Source organism: Tupaia chinensis, unplaced genomic scaffold (genome assembly GCF_000334495.1).
Source record: "Tupaia chinensis unplaced genomic scaffold, TupChi_1.0 Scaffold000416_1, whole genome shotgun sequence".
In the NCBI taxonomy this organism is placed as follows: domain Eukaryota; kingdom Metazoa; phylum Chordata; class Mammalia; order Scandentia; family Tupaiidae; genus Tupaia; species Tupaia belangeri.
The window spans coordinates 367,770-387,459 of NW_006159921.1; the positions used below are offsets into that span (position 1 = coordinate 367,770).

The 19,690-nt window shown below is 37.3% G+C and overlaps 1 protein-coding gene across 2 annotated transcripts in view; it reads right to left on the reverse strand.

Annotated features, from left to right (window-relative positions):
* The window catches only part of CLTC (clathrin heavy chain), a 78,951-nt gene that overhangs the window by 6,434 nt on the left and 52,827 nt on the right, over nucleotides 1-19,690 (reverse strand). The window contains exons 16-31 of one of the 2 annotated variants that reach the window (XM_006154618.3): nucleotides 17,737-17,879; nucleotides 14,347-14,581; nucleotides 10,043-10,165; nucleotides 8,602-8,747; nucleotides 8,206-8,389; nucleotides 7,835-8,027; nucleotides 7,210-7,367; nucleotides 6,829-6,993; nucleotides 6,598-6,705; nucleotides 6,347-6,514; nucleotides 6,063-6,212; nucleotides 5,843-5,974; nucleotides 5,618-5,728; nucleotides 4,396-4,566; nucleotides 3,777-3,998; nucleotides 2,482-2,502 (exon numbers count right to left, since the gene is read on the reverse strand). In XM_006154618.3, the coding sequence (XP_006154680.1) occupies nucleotides 2,482-2,502; nucleotides 3,777-3,998; nucleotides 4,396-4,566; nucleotides 5,618-5,728; nucleotides 5,843-5,974; nucleotides 6,063-6,212; nucleotides 6,347-6,514; nucleotides 6,598-6,705; nucleotides 6,829-6,993; nucleotides 7,210-7,367; nucleotides 7,835-8,027; nucleotides 8,206-8,389; nucleotides 8,602-8,747; nucleotides 10,043-10,165; nucleotides 14,347-14,581; nucleotides 17,737-17,879 (2,430 nt within the window). The remainder of the gene's footprint in view (nucleotides 1-2,481; nucleotides 2,503-3,776; nucleotides 3,999-4,395; nucleotides 4,567-5,617; nucleotides 5,729-5,842; nucleotides 5,975-6,062; nucleotides 6,213-6,346; nucleotides 6,515-6,597; nucleotides 6,706-6,828; nucleotides 6,994-7,209; nucleotides 7,368-7,834; nucleotides 8,028-8,205; nucleotides 8,390-8,601; nucleotides 8,748-10,042; nucleotides 10,166-14,346; nucleotides 14,582-17,736; nucleotides 17,880-19,690) is intronic. The other variant, XM_006154619.3, reaches the window with a different exon arrangement.

A 19,690-nucleotide genomic window follows, 5' to 3' on the forward strand; every position in this document is an offset into this window, starting at 1 on the left:
GGAAGAACCTTTTGAGTGATTACTGCATGTTTGTCAAAAAAGCTCATAGTGAAAAATCATCCACAAAAAAGGACATGCAGACTTTGGTTAAAAAAAAGAAAGTGTTAATACTCAGGTCCTACAAGGGTAGAGCAGCATCTCATTTCTATTTGAAACTAGTAAAATATTGTCTTTGAGTCTTCATGTAGGTTATTAAAGTTTGTGTTCCATGCTTACTTTAACTGCTTCATGTTAAATACCTTAAATAGGGGTCTAATCCATCTTAGTTTGTTAAGGAATTGAGGTTTTGAGAAAAGTGAAGATTGTCAACTCCTTCAAGTGAAATGTGATTTGTCTACTCTAGGAAAATGGAATCATTTTCTTCTGTACACTAATACCCTATTTTAGAGCCTAAAGGATCATATGGTACCAATTACCTCAATATCAAATTAAAGAGTGTTATGAAGTATAAGTATCATGCAAAATACCCACTGCTTGGCATCCAAACTTAAAGCGAAAATTACAGTAAACGGCACAATTCTGTGCCTTCATGGGTCAGATGGGATTCTGCTAATCTAAGCGGCAGCCAAGAGTAACCTATAGAAGTTATACAGAAAAATACATGGATGCCTGTCCATTAATAACATCTAAGAAAAAAATTAAACAAAAAAACCCCACCAAAAACCCATCACAATACATTTCCAGACTTTCAAGGGAAAGAATCTAAAGTGAACATGTTCAAAAGTTAATGTCTGTGTTAGATGTTGAACACGAAAATCCTATTATAGAAATACATGAAAGATTTTGAAGAGCTAGCAATATCACAGTGCCCAAGCATACACACAGGCAGGTTGGGCATATGGAGAAAACAAATTCTGAGGGAATAGCTAAGCAAAAAAATTTTGACTTTTTTTCTATATAATGGGACAGCCTCTGGCCCAGGTATATCCAATCTTTATTTCCACTGACCCAATTTAGATTGTTCAAATAAAGAAAAGTAGAGAAGGCTTTTATGAACACAAGCTTTTGTTAAGAGCTGTAACAAAAGTTTCTGATCCTTGGACTTAAGAAGAAAAATTACAGGTAGAACATAACTGAATTCAGTTCCATCTGTACTACTGAAAATTCATTAAAATGTAAAAGGCTTTTCCACAAAGACTGCAATATGCTGCAGAGGAAAAGTTAACATGCAGTCAGATATTTTGGTGTATGTGTGCATGAAAAAAAGGCAAAAGTACTGAAGCAAGAAGTGAGGTCTGAAGATGACTGTTGCTATACAGGCTCTCAAGAAACACACACAGCCCACAGCAATGCTATAAGGGTTTCAAGAGTAGTATGATGTAATTGCAATGACTGCTGTACATGCTTGATTTAAAACAACGCATAACACTGCAGTTCAATTACCTGTTTTTCACACACACGCTTTCTAACTGCCTTGCTTACTAGCTGCTGAAGGGTCTCACACACAATGCATTTTACTCAGGTTTGCCCTAAGTTCCAGTGGTGACTCCAGTTTGGTTCAACATAATCCCAAGGCACTGTCCCCCGCCCAAATTCTTAAAAATTTGTTTCAACTCTTCTTTACCTTCCCACCCTTTTCTAACCACAATTTGATACCAGACACAAGTTTATAAGTTTGTTTCATTTGTACTGGGATAGAGACAAGCCAATGAAGGAAGGAGCAACCAAAAGGTGCCCAAATTTGACCTTTTCGGACAAGCCAACTTATCAATTAAGAGCAAAGTTTAAGTAGCTTCAGAAGTGTAACTTATTACAGAAAGCAGAAGTTAATATTGCTTCATAATAAACAAATATTCCATGTTGCTTAGCAACAATTATGGTAAACTTGGCTCTCATAATTAAAAAAGGTTTATTCCTCTTAAAAATGGACTCGGCACCATAAGAACTGGACACCCGGAGAAACATGAGGAAAGTCTCTTCGGAAGCAGCTAGTATCTCTTGTATCTACTTTCAGCAAAAAAATTAGTAAGAATCAAGAGATCAGAAACTGGATCACAGTCCTTCAATACCAAAAATCCCCCCAAAAGTCTTTTAGGGCATGTACATACATATGTAAATTCAACAACTGTCAGGCAAGCTCACAAAATGAAACCAGAGGCTGTTTTAATTTATTTCAAGTATTTAGAAGTCCTGTTATGGTCCAGATACCCTGACAGGGAAGAGAAATTTCCTGATACTTTGTTAATTAAAATGGAAACTCATATCATGCTCAGTTTTCAATAATACATTTAAGAGAGACTGTGAACCAACTACTGATTAGCCTCCTGCCCTTCCTAAAGCCTATTAGCCGATTAGTAGCAAACATCTACTAATGTCCTACAGCTCTATTATAGTTATGTTTCAAGGGACTTGCAGAGGCTTTAGTGAAAATTTATTGGGGAAAAAGCAGCAGCAGCAGTGTAGAAAAGGAAGGAAAAAAATCATGCAAATTCCTTAGGCTTAGTCCTCCAGACTTAAAGATGGAAAAGAATCAACTTTCACCTTTTCCTTTATTGCATCAACCTGCAAAGGAATTCAGAAGGTGCAGCTTAGAAAAAAATCAAATTCCATATTGAGCATAAAAAGGTAGAATCAGCAACAAAGGTTTAGGGGAGAAACATCTAATCACTAAAAAAGGTATGAGAGAAGTGAAAATAAAGGGCATACTGGAAGCAAAATTGAGAACACTTTTTTAAACTTCAGAGCTTACTGCAGAAGAATTTATGCTAGTCAGTGGGAAAGAAAGCAGCTTAATGGCTAGTACAATTTACAGCACTTAGGTTAACAGCAGCTGAGAGCCAGGTCTCACAAGCTGGCATTATGCATAAGAAAAGAAGCTGTTCTCTATGGCTAAGATAAGGCAACTGTTTTTTCTCTTATAATAAACTTTACATAGAAAGTGCTAAACACAATGGTATCCAAGTAGGTGGTACTCTAGAGAAAAATTCAGTATACTGGGGGTTGTTAGTAGCACTCCCCCCCTCCCCCCCTTTACTCGGACATGCTGAAGAGATCAGATGTTAGTTTCTGATTTGAAGCATTTTCTGCTTTGCAGAAATGGATCTTTTAAAATATTTTAAAATGTTCTACAGCAATATAGCAACCATTTTTCTATAAACATGTCTCTTGTAACACCACATTATACACCTTAAATACACATAGTAAATTTTTAAAAAATGTTGTACAGCAAGAAAGGTAATAACTGTTAAGGACAGGGTGAGTAAAAAATATTCTAATGTCAAAAAGGGAACAATGAATTTTATAAGGTAACTATAGGCCTAGCTTATTTAATGTATTTTTAGAAAACGTGATTGTTATCCTCTACGACATTGTTAAATTAGGCATTAAACAACCAAAAAATTGTGAAGATTAACAAAATGTTAATATATGTGGCTGCTTCCTTAGGGGAAACAGGCATGGACATTAAAGTCAGAAACCAATCAAATAAAAAGGAATGCAGAGTACTGGTTATGGATATCTCAGTTTCAGGAACCGATCCTGAGAAAGATGCTATTTTGAAAGAAAAATCAAATATTTAAAAAAAACATGTAAACTACAGAATATTATTCATTCTCGGAAATACAGTGAGGATAAACATTCTGACAAGTCATATTTGAGTTCCCTTTCCAATCAATGTCATTTATCAGCTATTAAGAAAAATCCAGACAACAGGAATATTTTACGACTGAATTACTTACTTCTACTAGAGAAAAAAAATTTCAAAAAAATAAACCTGCATGTAGAATTTTATATATCTTCTAGATAATTAGTTCTGAATATACTTAAAGAGTTTTTACCTTTGTCAAGTATTCCTTCATGACCTGGATGAAGTAGGGCATGGCAAAATCCATGATATTGTGCCTCCATGCAGTTTCCAGGACAACATCTGGCCTTAAAAGATCGTAACAGGTAAAGAGACAAGCTCCAAAGCACTCTCTTTTTTCTTCCTGCAAAAACCACTGTAGGAGTTCTTCGGCCAACTCAGTATCTTTAGATTCAGAGGCATACTGCATTGCATCCTATTCATAAGAAACAATGAAAGTCACACATGAAATCAAAAGGTGGTGAACTGGTACCCCCAAGCCACAGAATGGAAACTTTCCAAAAACTTAAATCTGGATTTAGGGGCGAGGGGAGGATACCTTCCAGTTACATCATTTAAATTAAAATTCTGAAAGAAAAGGATAAGAACAGACTAAAAAATGTTTTTTAAACAAAGAGACAGCCCCTAAACACAAGATAGCCCTTAGAATCCATTGCCTTAAATATATCTCCTCAAAGGGAGCTTATTGAAAATTAGAATTAGAATGATAAACTTTCATATTCACAAAACGAATACTTTTCTAAAACACAACTACTTGTCATATACCATTTTAGACTTGGTTTCATAGCCCCACCCCTGTCAACTTTATCAACCTTGTAAAGGCTGTCTTTCTTGCACAGCTCTACGCTCTGTTTCCAGCGATTGTTGCCTTTGAAGAGATAAGCAGCAATTCTTCTGAACTCAATGAGTTCATGTTTCTCCAAACGCTGAGCAAGTGAGATATTGTCAAAGTTGTCATAAGCATCTATTGATGTTCGCAGCGCCTTAAAAAAATAAAGCCATCCAAATGCAAAATCAGTGTTTCATTGAACATTTATGTTTCAACCTACTTGATCAATGAGTCCTTTAAATGGTAAAATGTATTATGACAGCCTAGACTCAAGTATCAAAAGACTAAGTTGTCATCTGTGAACAGTATCAAGTTTCTTCAAATGTAACAATAAAACCCTCAAAGGTACTTTAAGATTTTTCAAAAGGTACAATTTTCATCAAGGTTTTCAGTATCATGGACTAACTTGAATGGCTATGAAATTAGAAAGATTTGTAATTTGGAGGATAAGATCTTATGCTTTAGAGAAACTCCCAGTAACTCCTAATAACACTCAACATGACAGTTAGTCATACAGATCATCATGTACTCTGAGCCTAAAAGAAAATCATGCTGACAGTAACAGAGAAAAAGACAACTAGCTTAACCTTAATTACTTTTGTTTATGTGCAATCATTCACAAAAGGTTTAATAAATGACAACTACTAATAGGATATTATCAGGCAAGAAAACCAGTGAATACTTAAATACAATTAATACCAAGTAAGTTTTATGCATTAGTTAAGGGACCAGTTTTTTTAATAACTAATTTTTTTAAAGAATTATTTAATTTTATTCATTCATTCATTTATTCTAATTTGATTAGAGACAGAGACAGAGAGAGAGAGAGAGAAAGTGAGAAAGTAAGCCACCAGGTCTGGGACTGTGGGAGTGTCTAGTGCCTTAACCACCATGCCACCTGCTGGTCCTGGGATCAAAGTTTTTTTGATCCTACCTATAATATAGACATAAAAATCGTATTGCTTTTTCCAAAAGCGTTATCTTATATAAGAGCTAATAAGCAAAATCCTGAAAACTTGGCACTTAATTGGGGGATTTATTAAGCATGAAAACCTTACTAAAATTTAGATCGTTGGTAGAGGAGTACCTACTATTTATAATCCTAAAGGATAATAGGCTTTTTTAAACTACAAAACATGCCAACTTTATAAATCAAACCATAATCTAAGTTTTGAAAATATGTGCAAGAATTAAGAGGTTTTTACCTGATAATCTTCTTCTGTAATAAAGAGATTGTTCAGTGATTCATTCACAGATTTGTTGTTGTGGTTCTGAACTGAACGCAAATACGGTTTCACCAGTGGTAGCTGTTTAACCTTTAAAATAAAGAATTTATTACAAATGTTACATATCATTGAAATTCCAGGGACAAAAGTTACTCAAATACACTTTTAATTCCTTGCTATGAAGCTCTGGTTTAAAATTATTACCTTGCTGAAATAATTGACTGCACGAGTGTGATCCAACCGTGGAGATAGCACCATCAGCAAATCATTTAACAACAGAGGCTTGAATTCTAAGTAGAACTGTATTGCTCTATAGTATAGTTCCACATTGGCAACCTAACATAGGAAAAATACACACGTACGTCAGAGATATTTCCTAAAGAGCTTTCTCCTTCTGAGGCCTTTATCTCCTGAAGGTACAGACCTTGGTAATGATATCTTTGAACTGCCCTTCCTTCCATGCATCAGTTGGATGATTCATCATGGTAATAATGGCGTTATCATATTCTTCATACTTGTCATACAGAAACACTAATTCTGCCCAAAGATGAGCTTGTTCTGCAGCTCTCAGCACCTGCATGAAATAGATTTTACTGCTTTAAATATGAGTCTCTAAGTCTAACTAATAGACTTTTAAAAAAAGATAAAGGTGTTTTAAAGTGTTAGTTTAAGCTACAGAGTTGCCTCATCATGTTAAAGCTTAGTTACCTTAGGAATATTCACTCTGGACCAGAAGAGTTCCAAGTGCTCCCTCATTTTCTGTGGCTTAAATTTAGAATACAGAATAGCTAATTCGGTGAACATTCCCATGTGAGCTCGCTCAAGTCCCAATGCTGCTTCCAACATGGTTATCAGTTCTTCAAAATATCCGCGATCCTAAATAAGAGAAGTGTGCAATTAAAGATAAGCATATCTGTAGCAAAGGAACTCAGTTCACATAAAAGACTCCTGTTCATTACCTGATAGTAATTGATAAGTTCCTCCAGTTCATCTGCGTGTACTACAATGTGAAGCCCGCACATCTGAGCGAGGCGGAACTCTTTGCCATCTACACAGGCGAAGCAAACCTAGAAAAAAACATTTCCATTATGTGAACTAAAATGTAAACATGACTAGATATTTCAACTAATCAATATAAAGCATTTCCAAATAAGATCTTAATTCTTCACGCAACCTTGCATTTAGATTACCTCTTTCCATGTTCGAGTACTGTTGGCCTTCCTAGCTCCATCAACAGCTGCCTGATATTCACCCAGGTGAACAAGGGTAGATGCCAACCGTCCAAAATTGGAAACATTATTGTACAACAATTTAGCAGCATCATACATTTTTTCATCATAACAACGGTCACCAACCTGCAAGGCGGGGGAAAGGGCAACTCATTTTCAGTAAGATATTAGCTTTAGATCAATTTTCTTTTTCCAAATTCACATACTACTACTGAGAAGCAATTCATTTTCTCTAAGATTATTCCTTGGAATTCTTCGGTTGTGGTATGCTGATCCTAGTGAGCTAATAAATTTACACAACTATTTTCCTATTATTTTAAAAAATATGAACAAGAAACTCACTTGTTGGATATGAGCATTATTTGGCCCATTGATGAATTCTTCTAACTCTGCAAGACGGTTTGTTTTAGCCAGTGCGAATATCAATTCTGTCTCCACGTAGGACTCTCGAGCCTTCTTACGGGCCATCTGCAAGTATTTCACTAGTTCTTCCCAGTTTCCTAAGTATACAGTATAGAGAAAGAAAATAAAAATCCAAACACTAACATTCTTGTTTATCTTTTCATACAAGTAAATGAGATTTGCTATTCCTTTCCTTTTTTAGGGAAACCTACTAGAGGAAAACAAATGTAACCATGCAAAGTATCTAAAATTACAAAAATTCTATTATACTTCTGATATATTATTATTGACCAAGTGAATAGATGAATTAATTTTCCCTTAAAAGTTATAATTAGAACTCTATCAGAGTTTTATGAGACTTTAAAACAGAAAATTAATCTTCCCCGTGGACCTTAAAAGCTCACAAAATGCAAACTCTCTTTGTCTGGAGCAAGATAGAGGGCTTAACGTTTTCATGAATAATTATACAGTACCTAACTCCTAAATAATTCAGAATAGGTAAGTATCTTAATGCTTGCTTAATCATGTTCTGAGGTTTCAAACACATAAAGTTGAGAAGTCATACCGCTAGTATTGGCAGCCTGAACAACTTCCATGTAAGATGAAGGGTCATCTGCTTTGATATAAGAATCGATGGCTTCTTTCACCATTCCTTTCTGCAACTGTGCTTTCGCCAGTTGACTCCACACTGCAGGTTCATTGCAGCGTTCGGCAAACTCATATGCCCGATCCAAGTTTCCAATATGTTCTATCAAGACCTAAGCAACCAATTTTGGAATCAGGATTACCTTCAACAATTACTTAAGCCGTTAGCATTTTATCACTCTTCTCTTGCCAGAGCAATCAATTTTGCCTATTTTCATAGGATTTTTTCATAAACTGAATCAACAGCAGGCATTATATTCAGTAATCCAACTTATATAACGTGAAGTTTACCTGTACTGCAGAAGTATTAACATCAAATTTCCGGAAAATGGCAAATGCTTCCTCAAACAACTCATTGCTGATGGCAATATTGGCAATATCTGGGGCATCATAATTATCCAAGCGGTTGATATACTCCATAACACGTGTACGGTCAGCCTTAATTGCAGTAAGGATGAGGAGGTTTTGCAGATTCCTCAAGAAAAGAAGATATTTAAATGCAATACTTAAAAAGAATAAGCATTGAGGCTACAGAGGAGTTTTTATCTCAGGAAGTAGGAGAAGAGTGGAGTTATTAGAAGAGTGAGAATTCAGGCAACTTTCTCTAATCTTTGTCTTTGTTCCTTCCCAAAATTGACACATCACATAAGAATGACAATAAACAGCCAACACCCTTTGATAGCATACCTGTGTTCACTGAATACAGAGTTATCAAGGACAATTTTCTCCAGCAGTTCAATGAGTTCATTAGGAAGGTCTGCAGTCATAAATGCCTTAACAGTTACTGATACTTCTTCAGGGTCCTGAGTCTCAGACAAGGCTGTCTGTACAACCTACAGAGGATATATAGAAATTAAGTACTGGAACATGAGGTGGTTTTTAAATATATCATCTAATAAGAATAAACTTGCCTTTCACAAGAAAACTTGAAATAGGAAGAAAAGAAAAAAGGATGAAAAGATTATCTTTCAATTTACCATTCAAAGGCCTAAACACATACTAGGTGTAATGTTTTTCTGTTGAAAAATCACCCTAATTATATAATTTCCAATTTTCCCTGATTGATACATTATCTACACTGACATTATTATTTCAATGGCTAAATATAAATCGACTACATCAAGTGGAATTATAAAGTGTTTTATTTTTGGCTATTCGCACTGATGGCAGATGCTAAATGAATATTTTTTTTTTCCAGGAAGCTTTGTATCTGTAATACTTGTGAACGTTCCTTAGAAATGCTTCCTAAGAAAAACTAATAGTCTTCAAAATATACTTTTCCAAAATGTTTCATTTATAATGTGGCCAAGAGGATTTAAGAATCTTTATAGTAACCCTCAATTTTTAGAGTTTTAAAAATATGTTTTGAATTTTACATAGGTAAGAAAATACATGTCATTTCTATACAGTAATTCTATGCTTACTGAGATTTAACATTTACTCATTTGGTCTTCTGCATCTCTTATCAATCTTTACCCTTTGTTAACTTTATCACTCTCTTGAATGCTTCTGAAAATTTAGTCACTTCCCAGGTATTAATAACAGTAATCCTTAATGTTTAATTTGCTATTTTCCTGTTAAAAATTTTAAATGATTTCCTAAAAATATATTTTGCTAGAGGGTGCACATGCTTGCCAGAGAGAGAGAAAGGAAAGGTGAGAGAGGATCCACCAGGGTGCTGGGGGTGGGAGAGAGTCTGCCACAATCCCTTTTTCATTCTTCTTTCAGGATTTTTGGACACACACACACACACGAGTCTAACACATTTTTCAGGATGCTGGGTCCACTATTTGAACCGTATAGTTGGCCAGGTGGACCCCAGCTACCTAAATCACCATGCTGCCAGTTGGTCCCCCTATTTTCCTTTAAACAATGATGAACTGAGAGAGTTTTATGCAATTAAATAATGTCTTTGGGATATATTTTATTTTTCTGACATAAGAATATGTACATATATTCATATGAATTTAAATTTACATACATCTACATACAGTGTAATTTTAATTCTACTTTTCATTGCCTTCTCTTTACGGTGAAATACAATCCATTAGAGTATATTTGAAACATGATGCAGGGGGATTTTATTCATGGTTAAAAAAGGAGCATTAAACACATTTACCAATTTTACCTGGTCAATAAGGGGTCTCCTATAAGGATTGCTTTCCAGCAGCACGCTACCCCACAATTCTGGATCCTTTCGGCGTACTAGGTAACGGGAAAGACTTTTGAAGAGGGAGTTCTCGTTGCAAACCTACATAAGATATGAAAGATTAATTCCAAGGGAAAAAGATTAAAAAAAATCTTAGAGACTGATTCTAATTTTAGGTTATTTTTTATCATTAGTAACAAGTTACTCTTATTATCATTTGTTTGCTGTTGTATAGGAAGGGAAATCTCCATTACTTTTACACATAATCTTGAGTAGATTACACCCAGACTTTTCCTATTAAAATCTAGCCAGTAGGGCAGAAGAAGCCGCGGGCCTTCAGAACAAGGTTCCACATGGCTACTGTGAACTAGATTTTTAAGGGAATGAAGATTTTCTACTAATAATTCAGCCTCCAACAAACGAGCTAGCGACAGATCTAAGAGCACTGTAGCTAAACATTCAAATACTAATAGGGTTGAAATATTCCCCACTATCTACTGAATCTGCTGCACCAGCAAGCACAATAGAACAGCAAAGAGTTTCTGGATCACCTCTGCCTGCTTGCTCCTGAACATTAAGGCTGAACCTCAAGAATTTGAAAGAAACACAACATTCATCAGATGACAAGAAATCACCGCCGGATCACAAGAAACATGGGAAAACAAGAAAATACCTCTCCTCCTAGGGAAAAGAGTAACTCTTCATCCACAAGCAGTTCGGTGAAAATCATGGAAATGTCTGATAAGAAATTCAGATCATTCATAATGTCTAAGCTAACAGAGATGGAAGAGAAGAGAGATAATGAACTGCTAAAGAGAAAGGAGAAAGAAATTGACGAGTTCCAAGAGATGAGGAAATTCCTGCAAGATCTAAAAGAGGAATTACACACTTTACAAAAGACTCAAACGGAACTGCTAGAGATGAAGTCTATAATACAAGAAGTAAAAATCTCCCTGGAAAGTATTAAAAGCAGACTAGATCATTCAGAAAATAGAATCTCAACTGTAGAGGAGAAAATGGCCGGCCTAGAAAAAATCCACCATGAAGACTGAGAAAATGGCACAAAAATTTGAGAATAATATGCGAGAAGTACTGGATACCATCAAACGTCCAAATATCCGGATAATTGGCATTCCAGAAGGTGAGGAAACCCATAAGGGCATTGATAATCTATTCCAGGAAATCCTGCAAGAAAACTTTCCAAACCTAGAGAGGCATTCAAAGATCCAGTCCCAGGAAATACAACGGACCCCAAATAGAATCAACCCTAGAAGATCTTCTCCAAGACACATTATAGCCAGGTTGACCAAAACTGCAGACAAAGACAAGATACTAAGATTAGCAAGAGAAAAACATCAAGTTACCTACAAAGGACATCCCATCAGGCTAACAGCAGATCTCTCATCAGAAACAATAAAAGCGAGGAGAGAATGGGAAAATATATTCCAAGTGTTAAGAGAGAAGCAGTTTCAGCCAAGAATACTGTATCCGGCAAGATTATCTTTCAGGTGGGAAGAAAAGACAAGAACATTCTCAGATAAACAAAACCTGAAAGAATTTACCAGCACCAGACCAGACCTCCAAGAAGTTCTCAAGGATGTGCTGTATCAGGAAAACTAAACGCAGATACATGGAAATAAGAGTCCAAAAACTGAGAAAGTAGCTAACTTAATCATAGGGACAAGTCTGGAGTTGAATACTATATCCCAGAATTTAATCAGGAAAATTGAACCAGAACAGAAGATAAAAGTATATGAGACTGATAGGTTCATGCACCTACCATTTGAACAGAATCCTAACCTGTTTCCGGGCTTTAAGCAAAGTTCCTTGGCGGTTCTTTGATTTAAGTTAAAACTGGTTTTCTTAGTAGTAACGAGGGAACTCACCTTTGAAAGTAGTCAGGTTATGTAGGAAATTGTGTGATCAATGCAATGTGGGTGGGAAGGGAATGGAGGACAATTTTGGACACTAGAGGTGGTGTGAGAGGAGGGTGGGAAGGGACAGAGGGTCAGAAAGAGGGGTGGAATTAATTCTAGCAACTAGAAGTGGAAATTTATATTTTTTGTAATGTGCATGATTGAGTCACTATGCAGTGTGTACTGGATGGGAGATCGCATTTTGTGTGCTGTGATGATGCCTAGAGAAGGAATGTAAATTGAGTTACAAAAAAGAGTTTCAGGAAAACAAAATATATCTATTCATATATCTATTTAATGACTGCAGTAGGATATGTAGCCCCAGTTAGGTGCTAATTTATAGGATGCGTAAAGTTAGACTTGTGCTCATGGAAATGTGTGTGTCACTTGTGTTTGCTAGGAGGGTGTTTGGATTGATGAGGGTCTTTGGTGATTCAATAAAATGTTGGGGGGAAAATGGTATAGAAATAGATAACAGAGACAGTGTAGGAGGAGAACAGGAGGTGGCAGAGGGTAAGAGAGAGGGAACCAAGGATGGGGGAGAAAAGGCAAAACATACAGAAAACAAGAAATGGAAGATCATTTGCTAATAATAACATGTTTGTTGATGTGCTTGATTGAGACAATATACAGTGTACTCTGGATGGAAAATCTCATTTTGTATGCTGTAATGATGTACAGTGAATGAATGCAAATAAATTGGGAAAAAAAAAATCTAGCCAGTAGAAACAAACATTTATTATAATGACTGGAAGCTTTTTAAATTAATTAATTAATTAATTAATTGGGTTTTTTTTAGGTCTTTGCCATAGGATAGGTGTGTCTGCGTAAGACAGACAGGAAGGAAAGTGAGAAATCATCCCCCAGGGGAGATTACCACATCACAACCCTTTCTTCATTCTCCTCTCAGGATTTTGGGCACGTACACACAGGTGCCCGGCATGACTTTCAAGCCACTGGGTCTGGGACTCAAACCACAGCTGACCATATGGGAGTCAAGCACCTTAACTACTATGTTATCTGCTGGCCCAAATTGTGAAGCCTTTTTAAAAGCATTCCCATGTTGGATGTATTTTTGGAAGTTCTATTCTACTCTAGAAGTCTGTCTATTCCTATACCAGTTTTCATGCTAGAGGCTTCATAATGTGCCTTAATATCTGGTAAAGCCAGTTCCCTTTGGAGCTTTCTTTTCGGTGTTTTACAAGTTATATTTGTATTAAGTTTTCCATATGGAAATGCACATATGTATACACAAATATATGAAGGTATGTATGTACACAAATGCACTTATTTCCTCACACAGACCACTGAAAGATTCTAGCAGCAAACACATCTTGGTTTCTAATACCAAGGCTAACTAAAAGGGGTCTGAATTCCTCAGAGAAATGGCTGTTTCCATGGCTAGAGAAGGTAAAAAAAATGAGCCTGGACTTTTACCGTGTGTCAGGAAATAAGGAAGTGCTCAATGAATAATGAGACCATGACACAAAGACAGAGAAGGCCAGATTGAAGAAGTTCCTGTCAGTCCAAACAGTGACAATTTGAGCCTCAAAATAAATAGTAATGGACTATAACCTACTGAATGAAATCAGGAAAATGTGAGTCCATGAATATATGACAACTAATAGATAAATGTGGAGAAAGTGTAGGAGCTAGAAAAGCTTTATTTTGCAACCAAAACATTAACAGTGGTTTAAGTAAGAATCAAGAGATAGTAAATTGGGGGGGGAGGGGAGGAGTGACATGATATTTACATGGTTTTAATATCTACCCACATATCTGCTAGGGGAAAATAATTATACAATGGAGAAATGGTACAGTCTGATAAAATATCACAAAGGGGACAAATGGACATCACATGCCTTTGGATGGAATAGCATGAGAAAGAAAAGCATCACTTAAGCCAAGTTCAGAGTGGAATTTATAATCTAATACTAATGACAAGGAATCATCAGAGAAACTCAAAGCAAGACATATTTTCTTTTTCTTTTTAAATGAGAGTGTATGTGCATGGTGGACTTGGGGAGAGGGAGCTGAGGGGAGGAGAGAGACAACCAAAGAGAGAGGTTCTTCTGACAGGGTTTTGCCATTGCAGTGCCCTGCCCTGCCTCTCAGCTGACAAGGTGGTCCATGATCCAAACCCAAGCCTGCCACATGGCTCCAGCCTCACACAGTAGCACCCTACTACTTGCATCGTTGTCTGGGCCAGAAACATTCTATTTTTTAAAATTACTTTACATTTTTATGAAATATATAAAATTAGCAAAAACATGAATACAGAGTGCGGTTCAGGGGCTATAAGGGAGCTAAGGGCAGGTAGTATGTGGAGCAACAATACAGAGTACACATCCAGCTAGCCGTACTCACATTAATAAGTTCCAGATCACACTGGCCACGTTCGTAAGCAACACAGGCCAGATGTGGGTCTCTCTTCTCACAATACTTTCCAACAACACGACTGTCATAATAGGGATTTTCACGAAGAAATCTCTCTGGGTTGTTATTACTATCGATGTAGATTTTGGCTAATGCATTGTGAGTAGCAGGCTCCTCACAGCCTTCATGAATTCTGGCCTCTAGCCAAGGCAGAAGCAGTTTCAATCTAACAAAAACACAAAATAGACATAGTGTATTATAAATAACACACACTTGACATGCTGACTACACAAGTATCTCATGGTCTATAACGTACTGTCACATATAAATTTTTTTCTTTTCTTTTCTTTTTTTTTTTTGAGAGGTTTTTGCTATAGGGCGCGTGCGCTCGCCAGACAGACAGAGACAGACAGAGAGATAGAAAGCAGGAAATCACCCCCCAGGGGGGATGGCCACGCCGCAATCCCTTCTCCTCCATTCTCCTCTCGGGATCTTGGGCACGCACGCACACGCGCCCGGCATGAGTTTAAGCCACCGGGTCCGGGACTCGAACCGCGGTCGACTACGTGGGAGTCCAGCGACATAGCCATTACGCTAACTGCTGGTCCCTCTTTTCTTTTTTTTTGAGAGTGTTTTTCTACAGGGCATATGCGCTTGCCAGAAGGACAGAGAGAGCTAGAGAGACAGAAAGTGAGAAACCAGCCCCCCCAGGAGGGGATGGCCACACCACAATCCCTTCTCCATTCTCCTCTTGGGACCTTGGGCATGCACACACATGAGCCTGGTGTGAGTTTAAGCCACTGGGTTCGGGACTCGAACCGCAGTCGACTACATGGGAGTTCAACAACACAGCTATTACACCAACTGCTGGTCCCTCTCACATATAAATTTTTAATCCTCAACAATCCTATTACAAATTGGGAAATTAAGACTCAGGAGATGGTTAAGTGACTTATCTATGATCATAGAGAAGGTATATAAGACTTTTTCATTCACCTAGACCTATGTGTCATGATACATAAGACTTCAAAAAAGTTTGTGAAAAACAGAATTCAAGTATGAATTTAGCTTGGTCTCAAAACCCTGCAATTTATGCAGTTTTTTTCATAATACATATTTTCCATGAACTTTACAAGATCCATCATACCTGTTTATATCTGGATATAAGAGATTATAGATTCATAGATTGTTCTTTCATTATACTAGACAAATTATCCAAACTTCAGGAAATTCTGATTAGGTGTAGGGTGGATATGTAATATGATATAGGGCAAATTATCTGAGGTTAGTTTGAACACAATTAACATACAATATTACCTCTAGCAAAAGGAGGTAGCACCCCAAATAGATATGGAAATAAAATTTGGTAGCTTTTAGAAGTTTTCAGGTGTCATATGATCACTCCACCAAAAGTCATGGGTTTTACCTAAGCTACAGCTTATGTTTCAAGGGTACTGAGGATCCATGCCTCTTTTACCCATGGTTTAAATATTAGCAGCCAGAGAAAAGAGTATTCTATTATTTCGACTATCAAATTCACACAATTACTGAAGATTCACAATTTTTAAAAATTAATAAAGACAAAAATCAAGCTCCTATAAATACAGAAACCCAAGTAGATGCTCTACGTCAAAATAAAGAATACAGGTTAGCTAAAGGCACATTTAAACTAGTGATTTAGATGTGACCTCAGTTCACCACAATATAATTTTTTTTTCTTTTTTTGGAGAGGTTTTTGCTATAAGACGTGTGCGCTCACGAGAGAGAGAGAGACATAGAGACAGAAAGTAAGAAATCATCCCCCGGGGGGATGGTCACACCGCAATCCCTTCTCCTCCATTCTATTCTCGGGATCTTGGGCACGCACGCACACACGCTTGGCATGAGTTTAAGCCTCCGGGTCCGGGACTTGAACCACGGTCAACTACGGGGGAGTCCAGCGGCATAGCCATTATGCTACCTGCTGGTCCCACCACAATATAATTTTTTACATAAAGACCAAGTTATTGGGGCCAGCAGGTGACTGGAACACACACGGCTGACTGCACAGCTCGAGTCCCGGATCTGCAGCTTGAAAACGATGCCAGTGCATGTGTGTGTGTGTGTGCCCAAAATCCCGAGAGAAGGGGCTGTAGTGTGGCCATCCTCCCTGGGGGTGATTTCTCACTCTCTCTGTCTCTATCTCCAGCGAGTACACATACTCTACAATAAAAGCTACTAAAACAAAACAACAACAAAACACACACACAAACAAACAAACAAATGACCAAATTACCTAACTGTAACTATCTGGTCATTTGCTTGTAATGTTCAATAAAATTGTTTTTAGGTATTAGACTTAAGAGTCAACTGAACTCTTTATAAATGTTATATTGTTAGGACCTAAAATCACTTCAGACTAGGCTCAAACTTCCACGTTATTATCATATTGTGCATCTCTTAACTCAGGTTAAAACCAGACCCTAAAGGTTTTCTTTATATCCTTCCATGTAAACTAGAGCTACATCCCACTATTATGGCAACCACTAATCGACTTATCACAGCAGCACTTCCTAAACACTAGTTCCTTAAAATGTTCCAGCTAAAAAAGACTTCATAAACTAGTAAGTTTTAGAAACATACTATATTCACAGTTCTTACTATCATACTGAGGTGCTATAAATTAAATAATATTTCAACCCAGAGTGGCACAGGGAATTCTTTTCCCCTTTCACACTTGAAGAAACAGCACTTCATATATCAGTGAAAAATTAGTTGTTTGGTATATTGGTTTCATGCCTAAGTAAAAGAGGAGCTATATATATTTTACATTAAAAAAAATGGGACCAGCAGTTAGTGCAATGGCTATGTCGCTGGACTCCCACGTAGTCGACCGCGATTCACGTCCCGGACCCGGTGGCTTAAAACTCACGCTGGGTGCATGTGTGTGCGTGCCCAAGATCCCAAGAGGAGAATGGAGGAGAAGGGATTGCGGCGTGGCCATCCTCCCTGGGGGGTGATTTCTCGCTTTCTATCTCTCTATCTCTCTCTGTCTGTCTGGCGAGCGCACGTGCCCTATAGCAAAAAGCTCTCAAAAAAGAAAAAAAAAGAAAAGAAAAGAAAAAGAAATAAAAAAAATACACAAGTCAAACCACATAGCTATAATTATAAATACTCAAAAAAGTGATCAACCAGGTTTTCTATAAGACAGCAGTAAAGTTTCTGAAAAACAGATTTTTAAAATAACTATCAGCACAATCATCACCTTTAAATTAGTGACTCCAGGGAATTATTCTCCATGTTATTGTGTAGCTGAGGCAACTTAATATATTCTTATCCATCACACCATGCTAAACAAGACTATAGATTTATCCAGTTACAAAGGTTAAAATGGTACTACACCTGTTTCTTTTTTCAACCTCAGCAACAAGCTCATCAGTAGAAAATTGACCTCTTACAACAAGAATCAAGTTTTTAATGACATCTTCAGAGCAGTCAACATCAAGTAATCCTCCAATAACCACAGGAAGTCGACTTGGATTCACCTATTTAAAAAAAAAAAATAGAGGTCAAGGAAATGGAAGTTTAAAAAAATTCATCTACATCTTTCAAGCTCAGGGTTTTGAGTTTTTGTTTCTTTTTTTGGTCAGAAAGTACATGTGCTCACCAGAGAAAGAGAAAAGGAGAGGGAGCGAGTGTCCCCAATAGGGTAGGGTCACACACCATAATCTCTTCTCCATTTCTCCATCCTGTCAGAACTTTGGGCATGTACTTTGCATAAATGCCTAGCATGTTTTCCAAGACTCCAGTCTCAGCATTTGAATTGTGGTAGGCCATAGGAAATCCACTTTGCCCTAACCATCAGTTTACGGGACTGGCCCTAACCTCAGATTTTCTATTTGTTGTATGCCAAAGATGGGGAGAGACAAAAAGTGATTAATCTCCCCTCAGGGGGCATAGCCACACTACAATCCCTTCTTCTCCATTCTTCTCTTGAGATTTTGGGCATGAACACACACAAGTACAGCATTATTTTCAAGCCACCAGGTCCGGGACTTGAACCACGGTGGGCCATGTGGGAGTCTAGCACCTTAACCACCATACTACCTGCTAGCCCACTCAGTTTTTGAATTCAGTAATAAACTGAAATGTACATTTAAAACATAACAGAGGAATTTGGCAGGAAGTTCAGTTTAAGAAGACTTCATGGTCTACCAAATATTGGAAGCACTTACAGTCTACTGACTTGGTTAATTAGTTACCTACACATTGCCCTAAATGGTAAACCCAAAGAAACTAATGTTGATAAATGACCACAGGGAGTGTTTTAGTAAAAAGGCTCCCATTATAGCAAAAGAGCTCTTCTATATCTAGATTTAGAAGGTAAATTTTCTGATGTCTATATTTAAGGTGTTTTGAAACATGCTGTGCATGTACGTGCATGACCAGCTCCTGATGAACTGGAGGGCTGGGGGAAGGAAATCATAGTGACAGGTGCTTCTCTGGTTCACTCTCATTTGTATGCATGTGTACACACAATCATAAATTTAAAGATGAAGACCTCTCAGCATTTGAATTGTGGTAGGCCATAGGAAATCCACTTTGCCCTAACCATCAGTTTACGGGACTGGCCCTAACCTCAGATTTTCTATTTGTTGTATGCCAAAGATGGGGAGAGACAAAAAGTGATTAATCTCCCCTCAGGGGGCATAGCCACACTACAATCCCTTCTTCTCCATTCTTCTCTTGAGATTTTGGGCATGAACACACACAAGTACAGCATTATTTTCAAGCCACCAGGTCCGGGACTTGAACCACGGTGGGCCATGTGGGAGTCTAGCACCTTAACCACCATACTACCTGCTAGCCCACTCAGTTTTTGAATTCAGTAATAAACTGAAATGTACATTTAAAACATAACAGAGGAATTTGGCAGGAAGTTCAGTTTAAGAAGACTTCATGGTCTACCAAATATTGGAAGCACTTACAGTCTACTGACTTGGTTAATTAGTTACCTACACATTGCCCTAAATGGTAAACCCAAAGAAACTAATGTTGATAAATGACCACAGGGAGTGTTTTAGTAAAAAGGCTCCCATTATAGCAAAAGAGCTCTTCTATATCTAGATTTAGAAGGTAAATTTTCTGATGTCTATATTTAAGGTGTTTTGAAACATGCTGTGCATGTACGTGCATGACCAGCTCCTGATGAACTGGAGGGCTGGGGGAAGGAAATCATAGTGACAGGTGCTTCTCTGGTTCACTCTCATTTGTATGCATGTGTACACACAATCATAAATTTAAAGATGAAGACCTCTGGTATATGAGAAATGTAATCTATAAGATTAAATCTTCA